The 18,626-nt window shown below is 47.3% G+C and overlaps 1 protein-coding gene across 1 annotated transcript in view; it reads left to right on the forward strand.

Annotated features, from left to right (window-relative positions):
- The first annotated feature begins 784 nt into the window (after positions 1 to 784).
- The window catches only part of LOC124804973 (N-alpha-acetyltransferase 15, NatA auxiliary subunit), a 104,597-nt gene continuing 86,755 nt past the window's right edge, over positions 785 to 18,626 (forward strand). Inside the window, exons 1-2 of the mRNA XM_047265364.1 lie at positions 785 to 856; positions 981 to 1,131. Coding sequence (XP_047121320.1) covers positions 785 to 856; positions 981 to 1,131 — 223 coding nt within the window. The remainder of the gene's footprint in view (positions 857 to 980; positions 1,132 to 18,626) is intronic.

Below are 18,626 nucleotides of genomic sequence, written 5' to 3' on the forward strand. Positions count from 1 at the left end.
ATGGGTATCCATAAGCATAGAAAAAGAGTAAATTTGTTTAAGAATGATAAATGGTGTGACCACTTATATTTTGTCAGCTGAAGTAGTATAGGTTTCACATCTAAACGTATGTAAAGGATTTAATTTTCAACTATTACATTAATGATACTGCGTGGAATATATTGCTAATGGAGATTTGGCTTTTCAGGTAGCTATTGGGAATAGTTGTAAGTCATGATAGTTATTTTAGCAACTTCCATTTCACTCTGTTTTAGTCTCTGTCTGAGTGGTTGGTTATTATATCTATTGTTCCATGGCATGAATTACCATTTTGTGTCATGTTTTTTGTATTGATTTAATTTTTACCCATTTTTAATAACAATTTTTTATATTCTGCAGAGACTCTTGCTATGAAAGGATTAACATTAAACTGCTTAGGTCGAAAAGAAGAAGCATATGAATATGTTAGAAGAGGTTTACGGAATGACTTAAGATCCCACGTTTGCTGGCACGTTTATGGGCTACTTCAACGTTCAGACAAGAAATACGATGAAGCAATCAAATGTTACAGAAATGCACTTAAGTGGGAGAAAGATAATATTCAAATTCTTCGGGATTTGTCTCTGTTACAGATTCAGATGCGAGACCTTGAAGGTTATCGAGTAGGTTTCATCATTATGAGTAGATATTACTTATATTTAAGAATTTTTTTATTGTTTTCACATAAATTGTCTGTGTATAGGACACCAGATACCAACTTTTTATGCTTCGTCCAACACAACGTGCCTCTTGGATTGGCTTTGGGATGGCGTACCATTTGCTTAAAGATTATGAAATGGCTCAGAACATATTGGAAACATTTCGTAAGACACAACTGGTAAGCATGTAGCTGTAGACTATCACAACAGTTTTCTGTAGGAGAGAGTGGAGTGTAAATTGATTAATTTGTTATAAATAAAAAAAGAACACATATCATATAATCTCCTTGTTTCTCTATCTAGCAAAAAAGTTCATATGACTACGAGCATAGTGAATTGCTCCTGTACCAGAACATGGTTATCCAAGAGTCAGGAGCACTGGAAGAAGCACTTATCCATCTAAATAAATACTCCGACCAGATTTGTGATAAACTTTCTGTTCTGGAAACCTGGGGTAAGTACTAGCTGCCCTTTAATTCTTTGCACTACACTTGCCTTCTTCCCCATCTCTCCACATTTTCTGAGTGCTCTTTATTCCTACATTCTGCAACGCTTTTCGATGGCTCACTTCCATCTTTCTCTGATTTGTCCTCCTTGTTTCTCCTCCTCCAGTTTAAAAGTGCAGTTACCATATCTGCAGCTCATTTGTTGCATTTTGTTATTGGTTGTTGATTGTTGTTGGTCCTAGCTAATTGAGTGATGATAGCCAATGCAGTAACCAGTCTGTATTGCTCTGGCTAGTAATGTTTTTTTCTGGAATATGTTACAATTTCCAAATTTCTTGTTGGGTTGGCACAAAATACACGTTTATAATGTTGGTTGTCATCACAAATATTTTATTCCGAATATGTCACTTTTCCACTTTTATGACTAGAGTGGCAACTAATGGCACAACTTAAATTGCCGCTAGTGAAATTAGTGGTAATGAAATTCATAACTTGTTTGTCACAAATATTTGGCAAATGTAAAATACTGCAATTTCTGAGGTTGTGGTTAGGGTGGCACCTAATAGCTCGGCTTAAATTGCTATGAGTGAAAAAAGAAAGCTAACTTTATTTATGAATCATACAAACCTACAAGTCAGCTAGCTGTACTTCCCATCATTCACCACAGTATCCATTATCAACAGCAGCACTCAGCAAAAATGCCATGGACACCATAAATGCAGTCACTCCCCAGGGAGCTCGCCACACTGCCAATGGCTACCACAGGGCCCCAGCCTTTGTAGCATCTTTTCCCTTACATGCTGCATTGCTGTCCCCTTGCTATACTTTTACCCGCTCCCTTAGGGAATAAGTTTGCGATATTTTTGAGAATGTGTTCTGCATTTCCCGCAACCTGACATCGGAACAGTCCCTCCACTATATTCACGTTTTATTGTTTTTTTCTTCGTTTCCCTCCTCCTGTCATTCCTCCGCTTTGGCGTTTGAGGTTCCCCTTTTTCTTCTTTCTCCCTGTGTGCTCCTGAAGTCTGAGGCACACATCTGATGCGTAACAGGTGACTGGGTAATGTGTAGTTCCCACCCCCTGGTACAGACCAGGCCCAGGGAGGGTGATTGCCTGAGCTGTTGCCTTTCCAAATTGCCAATTGGTCCTTCTGTGAGGTGTTCAAGAGTTGTGACCTGAGGTGTGAACAATCACATAAGGTGTGTGAGCCCCCTATCAGGGGATTCCCCTAGTTGGAAGGAGTGCACCATCAGAGATGCAGGTGATCGTGTAGGATTTTCTTGCAGTGAGCCAAACATCATCTTCTCAGTCTACAGGCCCTCCCAGCTGCACCTTGGTTCCTTGTAATTTCACATACTGAAGACAGTCAGTCTTTTGGTACGGTTAATCCCTTTATTATTCAGAAAGGTATTTATGCAGTTGCTGGTGCTGTGAAATCCTACTCTCATTTACACAGTGGCTTGTTGCTTTTGGAGACTACCTGTGATTCTCAAGCACAACTACTACTTGCAGCTTCACTCCTCCACGGTTCTTCTGTTCGTTTCCAGTCTCATCGAACACTAAATTCTTTGTGTGATGTTATTTACACTAAGCTGCTCGATGGTATGACTGAGACAGAAATCCAAACTTATCTCCCTGGTCAGGATGTCATAGCGGGCCGTTGGGTGATGAATAAGGTAAATGCATCCTTAGTGACCACATGCACTCTTTTTCTGACACTTGATAGAGTAGTGCTTTTATCAAAGATCAAGACTAAGAAGTTATCACAGTCTGACCGTACATTCTGAACCCAATGCGCTGCTACCCTTGTCATTACAACCACACTCAAATGTCCTGTCAACACCTGGCCAAATGTGTAACCTTTGGTAGGGATGCTCATGAGAGTGATTGTCCCCCTCCTTCTCCCCACCGTATCGATTGCAATGGCAACCATGCAGTTTCCTCCTGAGATTGTCCCATGTATCTTGATGAGCAGGCTGTCCAGGAGATCCAGGTGAAGGAAAAAGTGCTTTACCCTGTCGCTCACAAGTTGTTGGCTAGTCAGAAACCCTGCGTTTTACCAGCCCGCACTTCCAGTACTGTTCGTATTACATCTAACCCCACAAAGAACATGGCCATGCAGACAAGTGACCTCAAATTCAGCACCGTGGTTGTAAAATCGCCCAGTATCATAATAGTATCCCCATATCCTTTTCCTACAGCTGTGCAACAAGCCACCAAATTTTCGCATCACATGCTGAAATCACCTGCTACATTATGATCAGGCCGGAAAGAACAGTAGGAATACTCCTGCGAAACTTTTTACATCCCTTCAGCCAACAAACATCTGAATAGTCACCTGCCATTCGCAAAGGCTCCAAGAAGTCAAACAAAGCCAACAGTCTCCTCCTTCGCCGACTTGGAGATCCTCTTCAGTGGTGTCACCACGATACTTTCACCAATCTCTGTGTCGTCAGTGCACACCATCAACCATTTTTCTGCCCTGGATCTGCAGACCGACTGAGGGAGAATGGCGACACCTCTGTAGATCTCGTGGAGTAAGATCCTCCAGCCTCTGCGCACTGGAGTAGAGTGTCTTCGAAGGCTGGCACTTGGCAGCCGCGTAGGTGACACCCTTTCATTTTTGCCCTTCTGCCCTTTCCCCATCATGACTCTTCTCCAGTGGAAAGTTTGCGGCCATAGATCCAAGGAAGAGGAATTACGGCTGCTCTTGGAATTGCAGTGTCCACTTGTTCTCTGCCTCCAGGAAACAAAATTGCATCCTCATGACCACTTTGACCTCCCACATTTCTTTCTGACCTACTATGTCCTTCTCCCCGAGGATGGTGTTCCATCTCATGGAGTCATACTGCTCATCCGGGATGCCGTTCATAGTCAAGCAGTCTCCCTGAACATCCGGTTGCAAGCTGTTGCAGTCCACATTTCTGTTCCTCACTTCACCTTTTGCCTTTGTACTGTTTACATCCCTCCATCATTCTGTGTCACCTCTGCAGACTTCCGTCAGCTTATTGAGCAACTCCCTCATCCCTCTTTGCTGCTTGGTGACTAATGCACACCATACCCTTTGGGCCTCTGCCAGAAAATGTCGGAGAGGTGCCCTCGTGGGTGACCAGCTCCATCAACTCAACGTCATCTGCCTTAACACTGGAGCACCCACGTTCCTACCAGACTCCATGTTCACCTATTCCCATTTGGACCTCTCCTTCTGCTCTGCACTGCCCTGCCCTGTTTGCCCATTGTCTCGAGTGGCCATTCTCTCTGATACATACTCGAGCGGCCGTCTCCCTTGTACTGTCCATCTGCTGACTCCTAACCCACTTACATGCAAACCCAAATGGCAGCTTTCTAAGGCTGACCAGAGGCTTTACTCCTCCCTGGTGACCTTTGATGAACACCTTTTCCCCATTTATGATGCCCAGGTAATTTGTGCGTGGAGACATACTCTCCAAATTTTTAACCATTATCTTATGATGCAAATTGTATTCGTTATAAACAGTTGTGTGCACAGTGTCTTCGCATTCTTCGGAATATCAAAAAAGCTGTCTGGATTTCGCTTACTAGTTATTTAAATAATTCTGCTCCCTCTTCCATTTTGTGGACCAACCTCTTCCTGCTCTCTGGGACCAAGGTCCTTTCCCCAATTCCTCCCCCCTGCGGGTTCGGGGGTAAGAATAGGCCCGCGGTATTCCTGCCTGTCGTAAGAGGCGACTAAAAGGAGTCTCAAACGTTTTGGCCTTAATGTGATGGTCCCCATTCGGGTTTGACCTCCATTTTTCCAAATTCCACAGAAGTACGAGCCTTTTGGGGAAGGACACCTTACGTGGTGCACCATCAGTCCTCTGTGCCCTACGACCTTGGCACTCTTGATCGTCCTGGCGACGTGCATGCACCCTCCATCCCTCATTTTGGGCATAGACACCTGATGTATTGTGTACGTACCGCCCTTAGTGCGTCACCACCAGCACGCACGATCACTATGGACTACCCATGGCACCCGAAATCCAGCACGGTAGCCAGCCCGTTGTGGTGGGGTCGTCATGTACCCTCTAGGTTGTAGCCCCCTGACAACACAGGGATCGTACTGCCGATGCCTGAGCTGACTCCTCCCCACGTAAGCCAAGGAGTAGATGCTCGTCTCTCTGGGGCATCGGGACTCCCGGCAACGGCCATCTTGCCAGGTGGCCTTTGCTGTGGCTGGGTGGCGCCCGTGGGGAGAGCCCCTGGTCGGAGTGGGTGGCATCGGGGCGGATGCCCCGCAATGAAGCGGGTGAAATCTCAATCTGGTGGTCGTCCGACCGCCAATGTCTCTAAGCGTGGTAAGGTGGAATTTAACGCTGTGACATATAACCCGAAGTCGTTCCCTTCCCTAGCCACACCATGGGAGGAACGTAGGGCTGCAGACAGACAGGAGCCGTATTCGCCACGATACCTTGTATGCAGCAGAACTGATGGGGATTCGTTTTTGGGGACTAAGCCTCTTTTCTTCGTGCACAATCTCGAAGATAAGTTTGGGGAAGTGGCGTCTCTTTCCAAAATGAGGAGCGGGGCCATTTTGATACAAGCAGCTTCATCTGCGCAGTCCCAGGCATTACTCGCCTGTGAGAAGCTTGGTGACATCCCCGTTACTGTCACTCCCCATAAGTCGTTAAATTTGGTCCAGGGGATTATTTTTCATAAAGATCTTCTGCTACAGTCTGATGACGAGCTACGTGAGAACCTGGCACGACGAGGTGTACACTTTGTCCGTCGTGTCTTTAGGGGGCCAAAGGATAATAGGGTCGCTACCGGTGCTTTCATCCTGGCCTTTGAGGGCGACTGCTTGCCTGAGAAAGTCAAGGTCATGATATACCGGTGCGATGTCAAGCCCTATGTCCCGCCCCCTATGCGATGCTTCCAGTGCTGGAAATTCGGACACATGTCCTCCAGGTGCACTTCCAGCCCCACGTGTCGTGATTGTGGACGACCTCCACATCCTAATGCTCCATGTGCTCCGCCTCCCACCTGCGTTAACTGTGGGGAGCATCATTCTCCCTGCTCACCAGACTGTGCAGTCTATCAACGAGAGCGGAAGATACAAGAAATTAAGACCTTGGACCGTTTAAGTTACCAAGAGGCGAAGAAGAAATTAGAACGACTCAACCCCACACCTATGTTGCGGAGTTATGCTACTGTCACACTGCCGCCACCAGCTCCTGCACAGACTCCCTTCTCTGTTGGCCCACAGAGAAATCAGGTAACGTCTGCCCCACCGCTGGGACAGGCCGCTCTCTCTTCCACTGCTCCCAAAACACCGAGTTTGGGAGCAGTGCGCCCCAACCAACCGGGGACGTTGGTCCCCACCTCTCAGCCGGAGAGGCGACAGCCCTCTCCGGCTCCTCAGCCGGGGAAGCGACAGCTCCCTCCGGCTGCTCAGCCGGGGACGCAACAGCCTCCTCCGGCCTCACTTGTTCGGAAGGGATCCCTTGGGGGCGTCCCTTCCAAGGACTTCCCCAGTGTCTCACAAGACACTAGCCAGTGGCTGAAGACGCCACCAGCTGCTGGTCGAAGGGCTTCACGCTCTTCCTCTGTTCCTGATGATGCGTCAGGAAAGCCCTCCCAGCATGACAACCCTCCTCCCAAAGACAAGAGAGAGAAAAGGAAGCTCTCCAAGAAGAATAAGGACCCAGTGGTTCCCGCACCAACGCTCCCTGTCAGCTCAGCCTCTGAGGACGAGGTCGAGCTCTTTGCGTCCCCTGATGACCTGGATCTCGCCGTCTCCTCAGAAACGATGGCCGTAGTGACGTCCGTCGCTCAGTCGGTGGCAGCATGTGACCCTGCCAAGTAATTTGCCTTTTCAGTGCCTGCATGCCCCTACCGGACACGCTTTGTACAATCCTCCAGTGGAATTGTGGCGGTTATTTTAGCCATCTCCCTGAGCTACGACAGCTCCTAAGCCTGACACCTGCTTTCTGCATTGCCCTCCAAGAAACCTGGTTCCCGGCAATGCGGACCCCTGTTCTTCGTGGATACAGGGGCTATTACTGCAACCGTAGCACTTACAATTGTGTGTCAGGTGGAGCCTGCGTGTATGTCCTTACCTCTGTATATAGTGCTCCTGTGCCCCTTCAAACATCATTGGAAGCTGTGGCTGTCCGTGTAAGGACTACCCAGGACATAACCGTCTGCAGTGTCTATCTCCCTCCAGGTGGTACAGTCTCCCTGACCGAAATGGCTGCGCTTGTCGCCCAACTCCCCACGCCTTTTCTTCTCCTGGGGGATTTTAACGCCCACAATCCCCTGTGGGGTGGAACGAAGGTTACTGGCCGAGGCAGGGAGGTCGAGAATCTCATCTCCCAACTCGACCTCTGCCTCTTAAACTCTGGCGCCGCCACACATTTCAGTGTGGCGCATGGCACGTTCTCGGCCATCGATCTGTCGTTGTGCAGCCCAGGGCTTGTACCATCGGTCCACTGGAGAGTCCATGAGGACTTGTGTGGTAGTGACCATTTTCCGATCTTCCTTTCACTACCACAGCGTCACTCCTTTGCGCGCTCGCCTAGATGGGCATTTAGCAAGGCGAACTGGGACACGTTCTGCTCTGCTGCCACTGTTGACTCTCTCCCCCATGGTACCATCGATGTGGCGGTTGAGACACTGACTGCAGCGATTGTTTCCGCTGCGGAACGTACCATTCCTCGTTCGTTCGGGTGCCCCCGGCGAAAGTCGGTGCCTTGGTGGTCTCCAGAGGTCGCTGCCGCCATTAAAGAACGTCGGCGGGCTCTTCAGCGACATAAGCGGCACCCGTCTTTGGAGAACCTCATTTTATTCAAACGTCTCCGTGCTCAGGTACGGAGGCTTATCAAACGGCGGAAACAGGAGTGTTGGGAGAGGTATGTTTCCAAGATTGGTTCCCGTACTTCCCCCTCCCAGGTGTGGCTGAAGATTCGGCGCATCTTTGGATTGCAGCACTCTACAGGTGTCCCAGGGCTTACCATCAACGGGGCAGTATCCACCGATGCCGATGCAATCGCCGAGCATTTCGCTCAGCACTATGTCCGGGCCTCTGCGTCGGGGAATTACCCGCCTGCGTTTCGCGCGCTCAAACGCCGGGAGGAAGGCAAACGGCTTTCTTTCGCTTCTCGCCACCCTGAGGCGTATAACGCCCCATTTAGTTTGTGGGAACTCCAGAGCGCCCTGGCACAGTGCCCCGATACAGCCTCTGGGCCAGATGGCGTCCACAATCAGATGCTAAAACACCTGTCCCCGGACTGTCAGCGATGTGTTCTTGCCATCTTCAACCGCCTATGGGGTGATGGTGTCTTTCCGTCGCAATGGCGAGAAAGTACCATCATTCCAGTGCTGAAGCCTGGTAAGGACCCGCTTACTGTGGATAGTTATCGGCCCATTAGCTTAACCAATACTCTGTGCAAGCTGCTGGAACGCATGGTGAGTCGACGGCTGTGTTGGCTGCTCGAGTCTCGGAGTCTCCTGGCTCCATGCCAGAGCGGCTTCCGTCAGGGCCGTTCCACCGCCGATACTTTGGTCCTCCTTGAGTCTGCAATCCGCACTGCTTTTTCCAGGCGCCAACACCTCGTCTCCGTCTTTTTTGACCTCTCCAGGGCATATGACACGACGTGGCGCCACCATATTCTCGCCACGTTGCACGGGTGGGGTCTCCGGGGCTCTCTCCCCATTTTTATTCAGAATTTTTTATCTGTTCGGACATTCCGCGTTTTAATTGGCACATCCCATAGTTCCCTTCATATCCAGGAGAACGGCGTTCCACAGGGCTCTGTATTGAGCGTTCCCCTTTTCCTTGTGGCCATTAATGGCCTTGCAGCAGCAGTAGGGTCCTCTGTCTCGCCCACGTTATATGCTGACGATTTCTGCATCTTTTTCAGCTCCTCCACCATTGGCGTTGCAGAACGTCGGTTGCAGGGAGCCATACGCAAGGCACAGGCGTGGGCCCTAGCCCATGGGTTTCAGTTTTCTCCTGCGAAGACTTGTGTTATGCACTTTTGTCGGCGTCGCACTGTCCATCCCCACCCTGAGCTTTATCTTCAGGATGCTAAGCTCAGGGTTGTTGACACTTACCGTTTTCTGGGATTGCTGTTCGATGCCCGGCTTACTTGGCTTCCACATATTCGTGAGCTCAAGCGTCAGTGCTGGCAGCATCTGAATGCCCTCCGCTGCCTCAGCAACACAACTTGGGGTGCCGACCGTAACACGCTGCTGCAGCTCTACAAAGCCCTTGTGCTGTCCCGACTGGATTATGGGAGTGTGGCGTATGGCTCAGCGTCGCACTCAGCGTTGCAACTGCTGGACCCCATTCACCACTGTGGGGTTCGACAGGCGACAGGAGCATTCCGCACCAGTCCTGTTAATAGCCTACTTGCTGAGGCAGGGGTTCCTCCGCTCTACATTCGGCGTCAACAACTCTTAGCCAACTATGCTGCCCATGTCCGTTGTTCTCCCCGTCACCCTAACTACCGTCTCCTTTTCACCGATGCGGCAGTCCATCTTCCACGCCGGCGGCCGCGATCAGGCCATGCAATTGGGATCCGTGTTCAGTCCCTGCTTAGTGAACTCGAGTCTTTGCCTCTTCCATCTGCTTTTCAGGTCCGCCCACATACACCACCTTGGTGTATCCGTCGGCCGCAGCTTCAGCTGGACCTCTCCCAATGGCAAAAGGATTCAGTTCCTCCTGCAGTCTTGCGCCGCCAATTTCTTGCTCTCCTCGACGAATCCCGTGACTCGGAGGTTATCTATACCGATGGCTCGATGGTTGATGGCCGTGTGGGGTACGCTTATGTTCATGCGGACTATGTCGACCAACGCTCCTTGCCGGACGGCTGCAGTGTTTACACTGCAGAGCTAACAGCTATTTTTCGTGCCCTTGAGCGTGTTCGTACCAGCACTGGCGAGTCTTTTGTCATTTGCAGTGACTCTCTCAGTAGTCTCCAGGCTCTTGACCAGTGCTACCCACGCCATCCCATTGTTGTTGCCATCCAGGAGTCCGTTCATGCTCTTGCACAACGTGGCCGTTCAGTGGTGTTCATATGGACCCCGGGACACGTTGGGATAGCGGGCAACGAACACGCCGACAAGTTAGCTAAAGAAGCCACCCGCAAACTGCCGTTGGAGATCGGCCTCCCGGCCACTGATCTCCGATCGGTGTTACGCCGTCGGGTCTTTGGGATGTGGGCCGACGAATGGCGCACCCTGTCTGTGCCCAACAAGCTGCGGCGTGTAAAGGAGACAACGACTGTGTGGGGTTCCTCCATGCGGGCCTCTCGGAGGGACTCTGTGGTTCTCTGTAGGCTCCGCATTGGTCACTCTTGGCTGACGCATGGTCATCTGCTGCGTCGAGAGGACCCCCCTCATTGTCGCTGTGGTGTGCTTATGACGGTGGCCCATATATTGTTGGACTGTCCTCTTTTAACCGCCCTCAGGCGAACTTTTAATCTCCAGGGTGCTTTATCATCTCTCTTAGGTGACAATGTCTCTATGGCAGATCGGGTTTTAAGTTTTATTCGCGCAAGCGGCTTTTATAGGTCCATTTAAATTTTTTTTAACATCACCCTCTTTTGAGCTCTCTCTTTTACTTAGTTTTGTGTTGTGATTCGACTCCGCCCTAAACTTTTAGGCCGGAGGTTTTAACGTGTTGCAGAGTGGCTGGCTCATCCTATTATTTTCGTGATCAGCCAGCCACAGTTCTCTGCTGTGCAGTTTTACTTCCAATCTGCCTTTGTTCTCTATGTTGTTTTTGTTGCTGTGCTCTGTTTTCCATGTTGTCTTACAATGGCCCATGGGGCTTATCTTCCCCTGGAGTTTTTCTTTTAGTGCTTCGCTTGACTGGTGGATAGTTCCCCTGTGCTCTGTGTTTTTATGAAACAAGGGACCGATGACCTTTGTAGTTTGGTCCCTTTAATCTTTAACCCAACCAACCAACCCCAATTCCTGGCCTGACCATAGCAAATGATGTCCTAGTGGACCCCATTGCTATCTCCAACACCTTGGGACTCTATTTTGTGGAGATTTCAAGCTCCAACCACTATCACCCAGTCTTCCTCCATCGGAAACTAGTGGAACCTTCTCTTCTCAGAGATGTGTGAGCTACAATGCCACTTTTACTAAGAGAGAGCTAGATCATGCTCACACTTCATCTTGATCCTCTGCCTCAGGGCCTGATTGATGTGTTCTTTCAAATGTTGCAGCACCTTTCTCTTGGAGGCAATCAGTTTCTCTTTCATTCGTACAATTGCATCTGGACAGGGGGCACATTTCTGAGACATTGGCATGAAGCCACTGTCACACCCATACTCAAGCACAGTAAGGACAAACACCTTCCTGTAGCTACCGCCCCATTTCTCTCACCATCTTTGTGTGCATGGTGATGGAACATATGATCTCTGTTTCGCTGGTGTGGTGTCTTGGTGTCTCACAATTTGCTAATCAATGCAAAGTGTGGTTTCGAGCACGCTGTTGTGCAGTTGACCATCTTATCACTTTGGCAATCCATGTCATGAATGGTTTTCTGCAGAAATAACAGACTATGGCTGTGTTTTTTGATTTGTAGAAAGCCTATGACACCTACTGGAGGACCGGTATCATCTGTACTCTGTACAAGTGGGGCATCTGAGGCCACCTGCCCCATTTCCTTCAGGAATTTGTAAAAGACAGAGTTTTCAAGGTACATGTGCATTCTGCCTTGTCGTACACCTCTATCTACGAAACACTGTGCCTCAGGGTTCTGTCGTACTCTTTGCTATCGCTATTAATCCTATTATGGCCTGTCTTCCAATGGGCATCTCCAGCTCCCTTTTTGTTGATGATTTTGCTGTGTATTGTAGTTCTCCACAGACTCATTTCATTGAGTGGTGCCTTCATTGTTGTCTTGATCGTCTGTATTCATGGAGTGTCAACTGTGACTTTTGCTTTTCCACTGACAAAGCAATTTGTTTGAATTTTTAGCAGTGCACTTGGTTTCTTCCAATGTCTTTGCATCTTGAGCCTGTTGCTCTTCCGTTTATTGAAACTGCGAAATTCCTGGGGCTCCTGCTCAATAGGTGACTTTCTTGGTCCTCCCACATGTCTTACCTGGCCGCCCGCTGTGCCCAGTCCCTCACTGTCCATTTCCTCGGTGGTACATCCTGGGGATTGGATTGGACACCACCCTGCTTTCGTACCAGTCCCCTGTTCATTCGAAACTAGGCTATGGGTGCTTCGTTTATGCATCTGCATGGTTGTCCGTCCTGTTGATGTTGTTGTTATTATTATTGTTGTTGTTGTTGTTGTTGTTGTGGTCTTCAGTCTTGAGACTGGTTTGATGCAGCTCTCCATGCTACTCTATCTGTGCTAGCTTCTTCATCTCCCAGTACCTACTGCAGCCTACATCCTTCTGAATCTGCTTAGTGTATTCATCTCTTGGTCTCCCTCTACGATTTTTACCCTCCACGCTGCCCTCCAGTACCAAATTGGTGATCCCTTGATGTCTCAGAACATGTCCTACCAACCTATCCGTTCTTTTTATCAAGTTGTGCCTCAAACTCCTCTCCTCCCCAATTCTACTCAATACCGCCTCATTAGTTATGCGATCCACCCATCTAATCTTCAGCATTCTTCTGTAGCACCATATTTCGAAAGCTTCTATTCTCTTCTTGTCCAAACTATTTATCGTCCATGTTTCACTTCCATACATGGCTACACTCCATACAAATACTTCCAGAAACGACTTCCTGACACTTAAATCTATACTCGATGTTAACAAATTTTTCTTCAGAAACGCTTTCCTTGCCATTGCCAATCTACATTTTATATCTTCTCTACTTCGAACATCATCAGTTATTTTGCTCCCCAAATAGCAAAACTCCTTTACTATTTTAAGTGCCTCATTTCCTAATCTAATTCCCTCAGCATCACCCGACTTAATTCGACTACATTCCATTATCCTCGTTTTGCTTTTGTTGATGTTCATCTTATACCCTCCTTTCAAGACACTGTCCATTCCGTTCAACTGCTCTTCCAAGTCCTTTGCTGTCTCTGACAGAATTACAATGTCATTGGCAAATCTCAAAGTTATTATTTCTTCTCCGTGGATTTTAATACTTACTCCGAACTTTTCTTTTGTTTCCCTTCCTGCTTACTCAATATACAGATTGAATAGCATCGGGGAGAGGCTACAACCCTGTCTCACTCCCTTCCCAACCACTGGTTCCCTTTCACGTCCCTCGACTCTTATAATTGCCATCTGGTTTCTGTACAAATTGTAAATAGCCTTTCGCTCCCAGTATTTTACCCCTGCCACCTTTAGAATTTGAAAGAGAGTATTCCAGTCAACATTGTCAAAAGCTTTCTCTAAGTCTACAAATGCTAGAAACGTAGGTTTGCCTTTCCTTAATCTTTCTTCTAAGATAAGTCGTAGGGTCAGTAATGCCTCACGTGTTCCAACATTTCTATGGCATCCAAACTGATCTTCCCAAAGGTCGACTTATACCAGTTTTTCCATTCGTTTGTAAAGAATTTATGTTAGTATTTTGCAGCTGTGACTTATTAAACTGATAGTTCGGTAATTTTCACATCTGTCAACACCTGCTTTCTTTGGGATTGGAATTATTATATACTTCTTGAATTCTGAGGGAATTTCGCCTGTCTCATACATCTTGCTCACCAGATGGTACAGTTTTGTCAGGACTGGCTCTCCCAAGGCCATCAGTAGTTCTAATGGAATGTTGTCTACTCCCGGGGCCTTGTTTCGACTTAGGTCTTTCAGTGGTCTATCAAACTCTTCAGGCATTATCATATCTCCCATTTCATCTTCATCTACATCCTCTTCCATTTCCATAATATTGTCCTCAAGAACATCGCCCTGTATAGACCCTCTATATACTCCTTCCACCTTTCTGCTTTCCCTTCTTTGCTTAGAACTGGGTTTCCATCTGAGCTCTTGATATTCATGCAAGTGGTTCTCTTTCCTCCAAAGGTCTCTTTAATTTTCCTGTAGGCAGTATCTATCTTACCCCTAGTGACACACGCCTCTACATTCTTATATTGCCCTCAAGCCATGTCTGCTTAGCCATTTTGCACTTCCTGTCGATCTCATTTTTAAAACGATTTACTCCTTTTTGCTTGCTTCATTTACGCATTTTTCTATTTTCTTCTTTCATCAATTAAATTCAATATTTCTTCTGTCACCCAAGGATTTCTACTAGCCCTCGTCTTTTTACTTACTTGATCCTCTGCTGCCTTCACTACTTCATCCCTCAAAGCTACCCATTCTTCTTCTACTGTATTTCTTTCCCCCATTCCTGTCAATTGTTCCCTTATGCTCTCCCTGAAACTCTGTACAACCTCTGGTTCAGTCAGTTTATCCAGGTCCCATCTCCTTAAATTCCCATCTTTTTGCAGTTTCTTCAGTTTTAATGTACAGTTCATAACCAATAGATTGTGGTCAGAGTCCACATCTGCCCCTGGAAATGTCTTACAATTTAAAATCTGGTTCCTAAATCTCTGTCTTACCATTATATAATCTATCTGAAACCTTTTAGTATCTTCAGGGTTCTTCCATGTATGTCCGTCTTATGCCCCGCAATACTACCCACCGTCGTGGCATTTGTTTGGCTGCTGGTGCCTTTTACACTAGCTAGGTTGTGAGTCTGTATACAGAAGCTGCCGAACTACTGCTGTCATACTGCCATGATTTTCTTCTCAGCAGATACACATACTGTTTGTCTGCCATGCCTCGCCACCCATCCTATGCCTCCTTCTTTGATGACCTCTTTGATCACCAGTATGGGGTGCGTCCCTCTTCTCTGTTACCTCTTGGAGTTCGCTTTCAGCTATTGCTCCAACAGGTTAACTTCACACTACCTGCCACTTTCCCAATAGGCATGAATCCTTCACCACCGTGGCTTCGTGCACCAGCCCACGTTCACCTTGGACATCACTTGATTCTAAGGACACCACTCCAGACTCGCTTTATCTTCGTAAGTTTCTCGACCTTCACACAGAATTTCACGATAGTACCTTTGTGTACACTGATGGTTCGCAGCCTAACCATTGTTGGGTATGCCTTTGTTGTTGGCACCAACACTTTTCAGTATCGGCTTCCAGAATACTGCTCAGTATTTACAGTGGAGGTCTTCGCCATGTATCAGACCGTACAGTACATCCAGCAACACAGGCTTTTAAATTGTGTCATTTCCCCTGACTTTCTCAGTGTCCTTTAGAGCCCCTGTGTGCTTTACACCATTCATCCCTTCGTGCAATGGGTCCAGGAAAGCCATCACTTGCTCACTCTCAATGGAGCCACTGTGATGTTTGTGTGTGTTCCTGATCGTGCCGATCTAGTGTGTAACGAGGCCGCTGACACTGCTGCCAAGGCTGCAGTCCTTGAATTTCGGCCCACTAGTTCTTCCATTCTCACAGACGATCTCTGTGTTACCCTCTGTCAACAGATGGTGTCACTTTGATCTCACAATTTTGTCTTCCCTTTATGGGAACAGTATCTGAATTAAACCCTTCCCAGTGGCTTGGCCGACCTCCTCCTGCCGAAAGGAGATCATTTTAGCCAGGTTGAATATTGGGCACTGTCCTTTTAGCCATCGCCATTTGTTAAGTGATGATCTGCTACCACTTTGTTCTCTTTGTCCTCAACTGTTGACAGTTCACCATTTCCAGACGGAATACCCTTCCTTTAACCAGTTACATTCTCATTTACGTTTGCCGTCTGAGTTATTGGCTGTTTCAGTGATCGACATGCGGGCTGTCAACCGCATTTAACTTTTTATCCATTATAGCAGTATGGCGAAGGACATTTGGTCTTTAATTCAGGACCTCCATTCTCTCTTGGAGTATTTTATGGACCTTTCTCCAAGCCCGTGTTTTTAGCTGTCTTTCCTTCCTTCGATTGGGCATAACATGTAGTTGTTTTAACCCCCTTTTTCACCTTCCTGTTCTGTGGTTCTGACGTGGGTGTATATGAGCCTAGTTTTTTTTTGCGCCCTAAAATGAAACAGAACAAGAATCAACAGTTAATTTCCTCTTGTTCTGTGATCTGTGTTGCTCTCCAAGAAACACACTTCACTGATGACCATTCCCTACTCCAATCCTTAGACATTACTATGTGTTCTGTTGGAACTGTACTGGCCCGAACATAGCATCTAGAGGAGTCTGTACATTGCTTCCCACAGGTGTTGTCAGTGAGTGAATTAATCTCCGTATCATGTTGGAAGCTATAGCAGTGCAAGTGCACATTACCCCAACGATCATCATTTGTAACATATATTTATCTTTAGGTGGGATTCTTTACTTATCTTGAGATGACCACTTTAATCCAACAAATCACCCCCTTCCCTCCCCATTTTCCCCTTTTAATCTACTTGGGGATGTGCGCCATCTCCAGTGGGGAAGTACCAGTTTGTCTGGGAGAGCCCTCTGACTTACTAGCTTCTTCCCAATTTTGACTGATGTCTCCTCAGTGGCTGTACTCCTACCCACTTTAGTCCCGCCCTAGGCACCTTTTCGCCTATCACTCTTATATTATTTTCCTCTAGTTTTGTGGTTTCACTACAGTGGTCACTTCATGGCGATCTTTGTGACACTGCTGAATTTACTATGATCCTGTCACTTCATTGTCACCACCCAGTGAACCACGTACTTTGTTGTGCTCTTGAAAGAGCCTGCTAGCAGTTGTGTATTTCTGTGTTCACTTTTACCCTCTTTTCTGTCAGATTGTATTGATGGGATTGTGGGAGACCTCTTCGTCATAGCCACTTGCGCCGCTGGAACTGCTATCGGGCTTTCTTCAGACCAATTCTGGGCCATTGTCATGGTGGACCAGTGACATGGCAACAGCTATTCAGTATTGTCAAAAGGCCCCTGCAATATCTCAAGTGACATCCTTCACTGACCATCTTCGTCACTTTTAAGCAGCTCTGTGCAAAGGCTCTCAATCTAATGAAACACAGTAAGAAGATATGCTGGAAATTTTACATCTCCACCTTGAGAATTCACACATATTCGTCCCATAAGCAGTGCAAGCTCCGTAGTATGTTGGGCTCAAAAAATCAACTAGTGTCCTGAGTGTCTTCGGTGATAGTGATGTGACAGTCCTTGCTAAGCACCTCGTGACCCACTTTGCAATTGCGTTGGTGTCCTCCTCTTACCTGACTGTCTTGCAAATGCATGAAAATCGTGTTAAGAGACATCCCCTCTCCTTTACCTCCTATCACGCCAAAGTATATAATGAATGTTTTGCTGACTCTTGACTTGTCACACAATGTAGACCCAGAGCCTGATGAACGTCGTAATCAAATGATGCAACATCTGAATGTCATTCAAAAACTTGTCCTGTTCAGGTTCTTCAACCATGTTCGGTTAGAAGTGTTTTCCCGTCACAGTGACCAGATGGTATCATTATCCCAATTCCTAAACCAGACAAAAACCCAACATGCATTGCCACCTAATGACTGATTAGCCTCACCAGTGAGCTAAGCAAACTCTTTGATAAGGCTGAAAGCGTGATAATTATGTTGTGTTCTTGAATCCTTTGTTCCACTGTCAGTGTGTTTCCTGGGAGGGACGATCCACAACTGACTATCTGGTGTAGTTGGAAACGGCAATCTGACGGTTTTTCTAAACACCAACATGTCATTGCAATCATTATTGACACCATCACATTTTACTTACTTCAAATTACTGAGAATTTGTATTTGTAAGTTTTTGTCCCACCTATTTTTCAGGTTAGAATTGATACTTCTCAGCTCCCCCCACAGGTCCCTCCACCAGGCTCTGTGCTGAGTGTTACACTGTTCCTCTCATTGCCATCAATGGGCTAGTGGCGTCCATTGTACCAGCAGCCCAGCAGCCACCTCTGCTCTGTATGTTGATGACTCTCACATTCAGTGTAGCTAAAGGCTAGCTGGATGCATCTGCTTCCTTGCGCTCACAATTTGGGTGCAGTTCACACTACACTCCGCCATATTTGCTACGCCATGGTCTCATCTATGTTGGACTATGGTTGGCAGTTCTGTGGCTCAGCAGTGCCTTCAGCTTGGAAATTGTTGGAACCAGAGTGTTATTATGCAGTAAGACTTGTCACTGATACCATCCAGACTAGTCCTGTAGACAGTCTTCTTGATGTCATTTGCGACAGTACCAACTTTTTCTCACATATGCATTTGATGGTTTCCTAATCATCCAACTTACCAAATTCTTTTTGCATACAAGGATCATTGATCCCCCCCCCCCCCTCCCCTTCAACACTTGCCATTGGGTGGCATTACCAGTTCGAGTGATCCTCTGAAGTCCTTCGACGTGACATCCGTCCAACCTCCTTAGAATCTCCATCTCATGTTTTCCCACACACTCATTGCATTGGTTAGTGGTGAGATACGAATTTAGGCCAGTCTGTTTCAAAGACCTAAAGTTTCAGCCAGACCCATGACCCTTCAGTGACTCTTCCTCTCACAGGGAAACATCACCAACTTGATCTCATATCTTAAGGAAAGAAAAACATGCTTG

The sequence above is a fragment of the Schistocerca piceifrons genome, chromosome 7 (assembly GCF_021461385.2).
Source record: "Schistocerca piceifrons isolate TAMUIC-IGC-003096 chromosome 7, iqSchPice1.1, whole genome shotgun sequence".
In the NCBI taxonomy this organism is placed as follows: Eukaryota; Metazoa; Arthropoda; class Insecta; order Orthoptera; family Acrididae; genus Schistocerca; species Schistocerca piceifrons.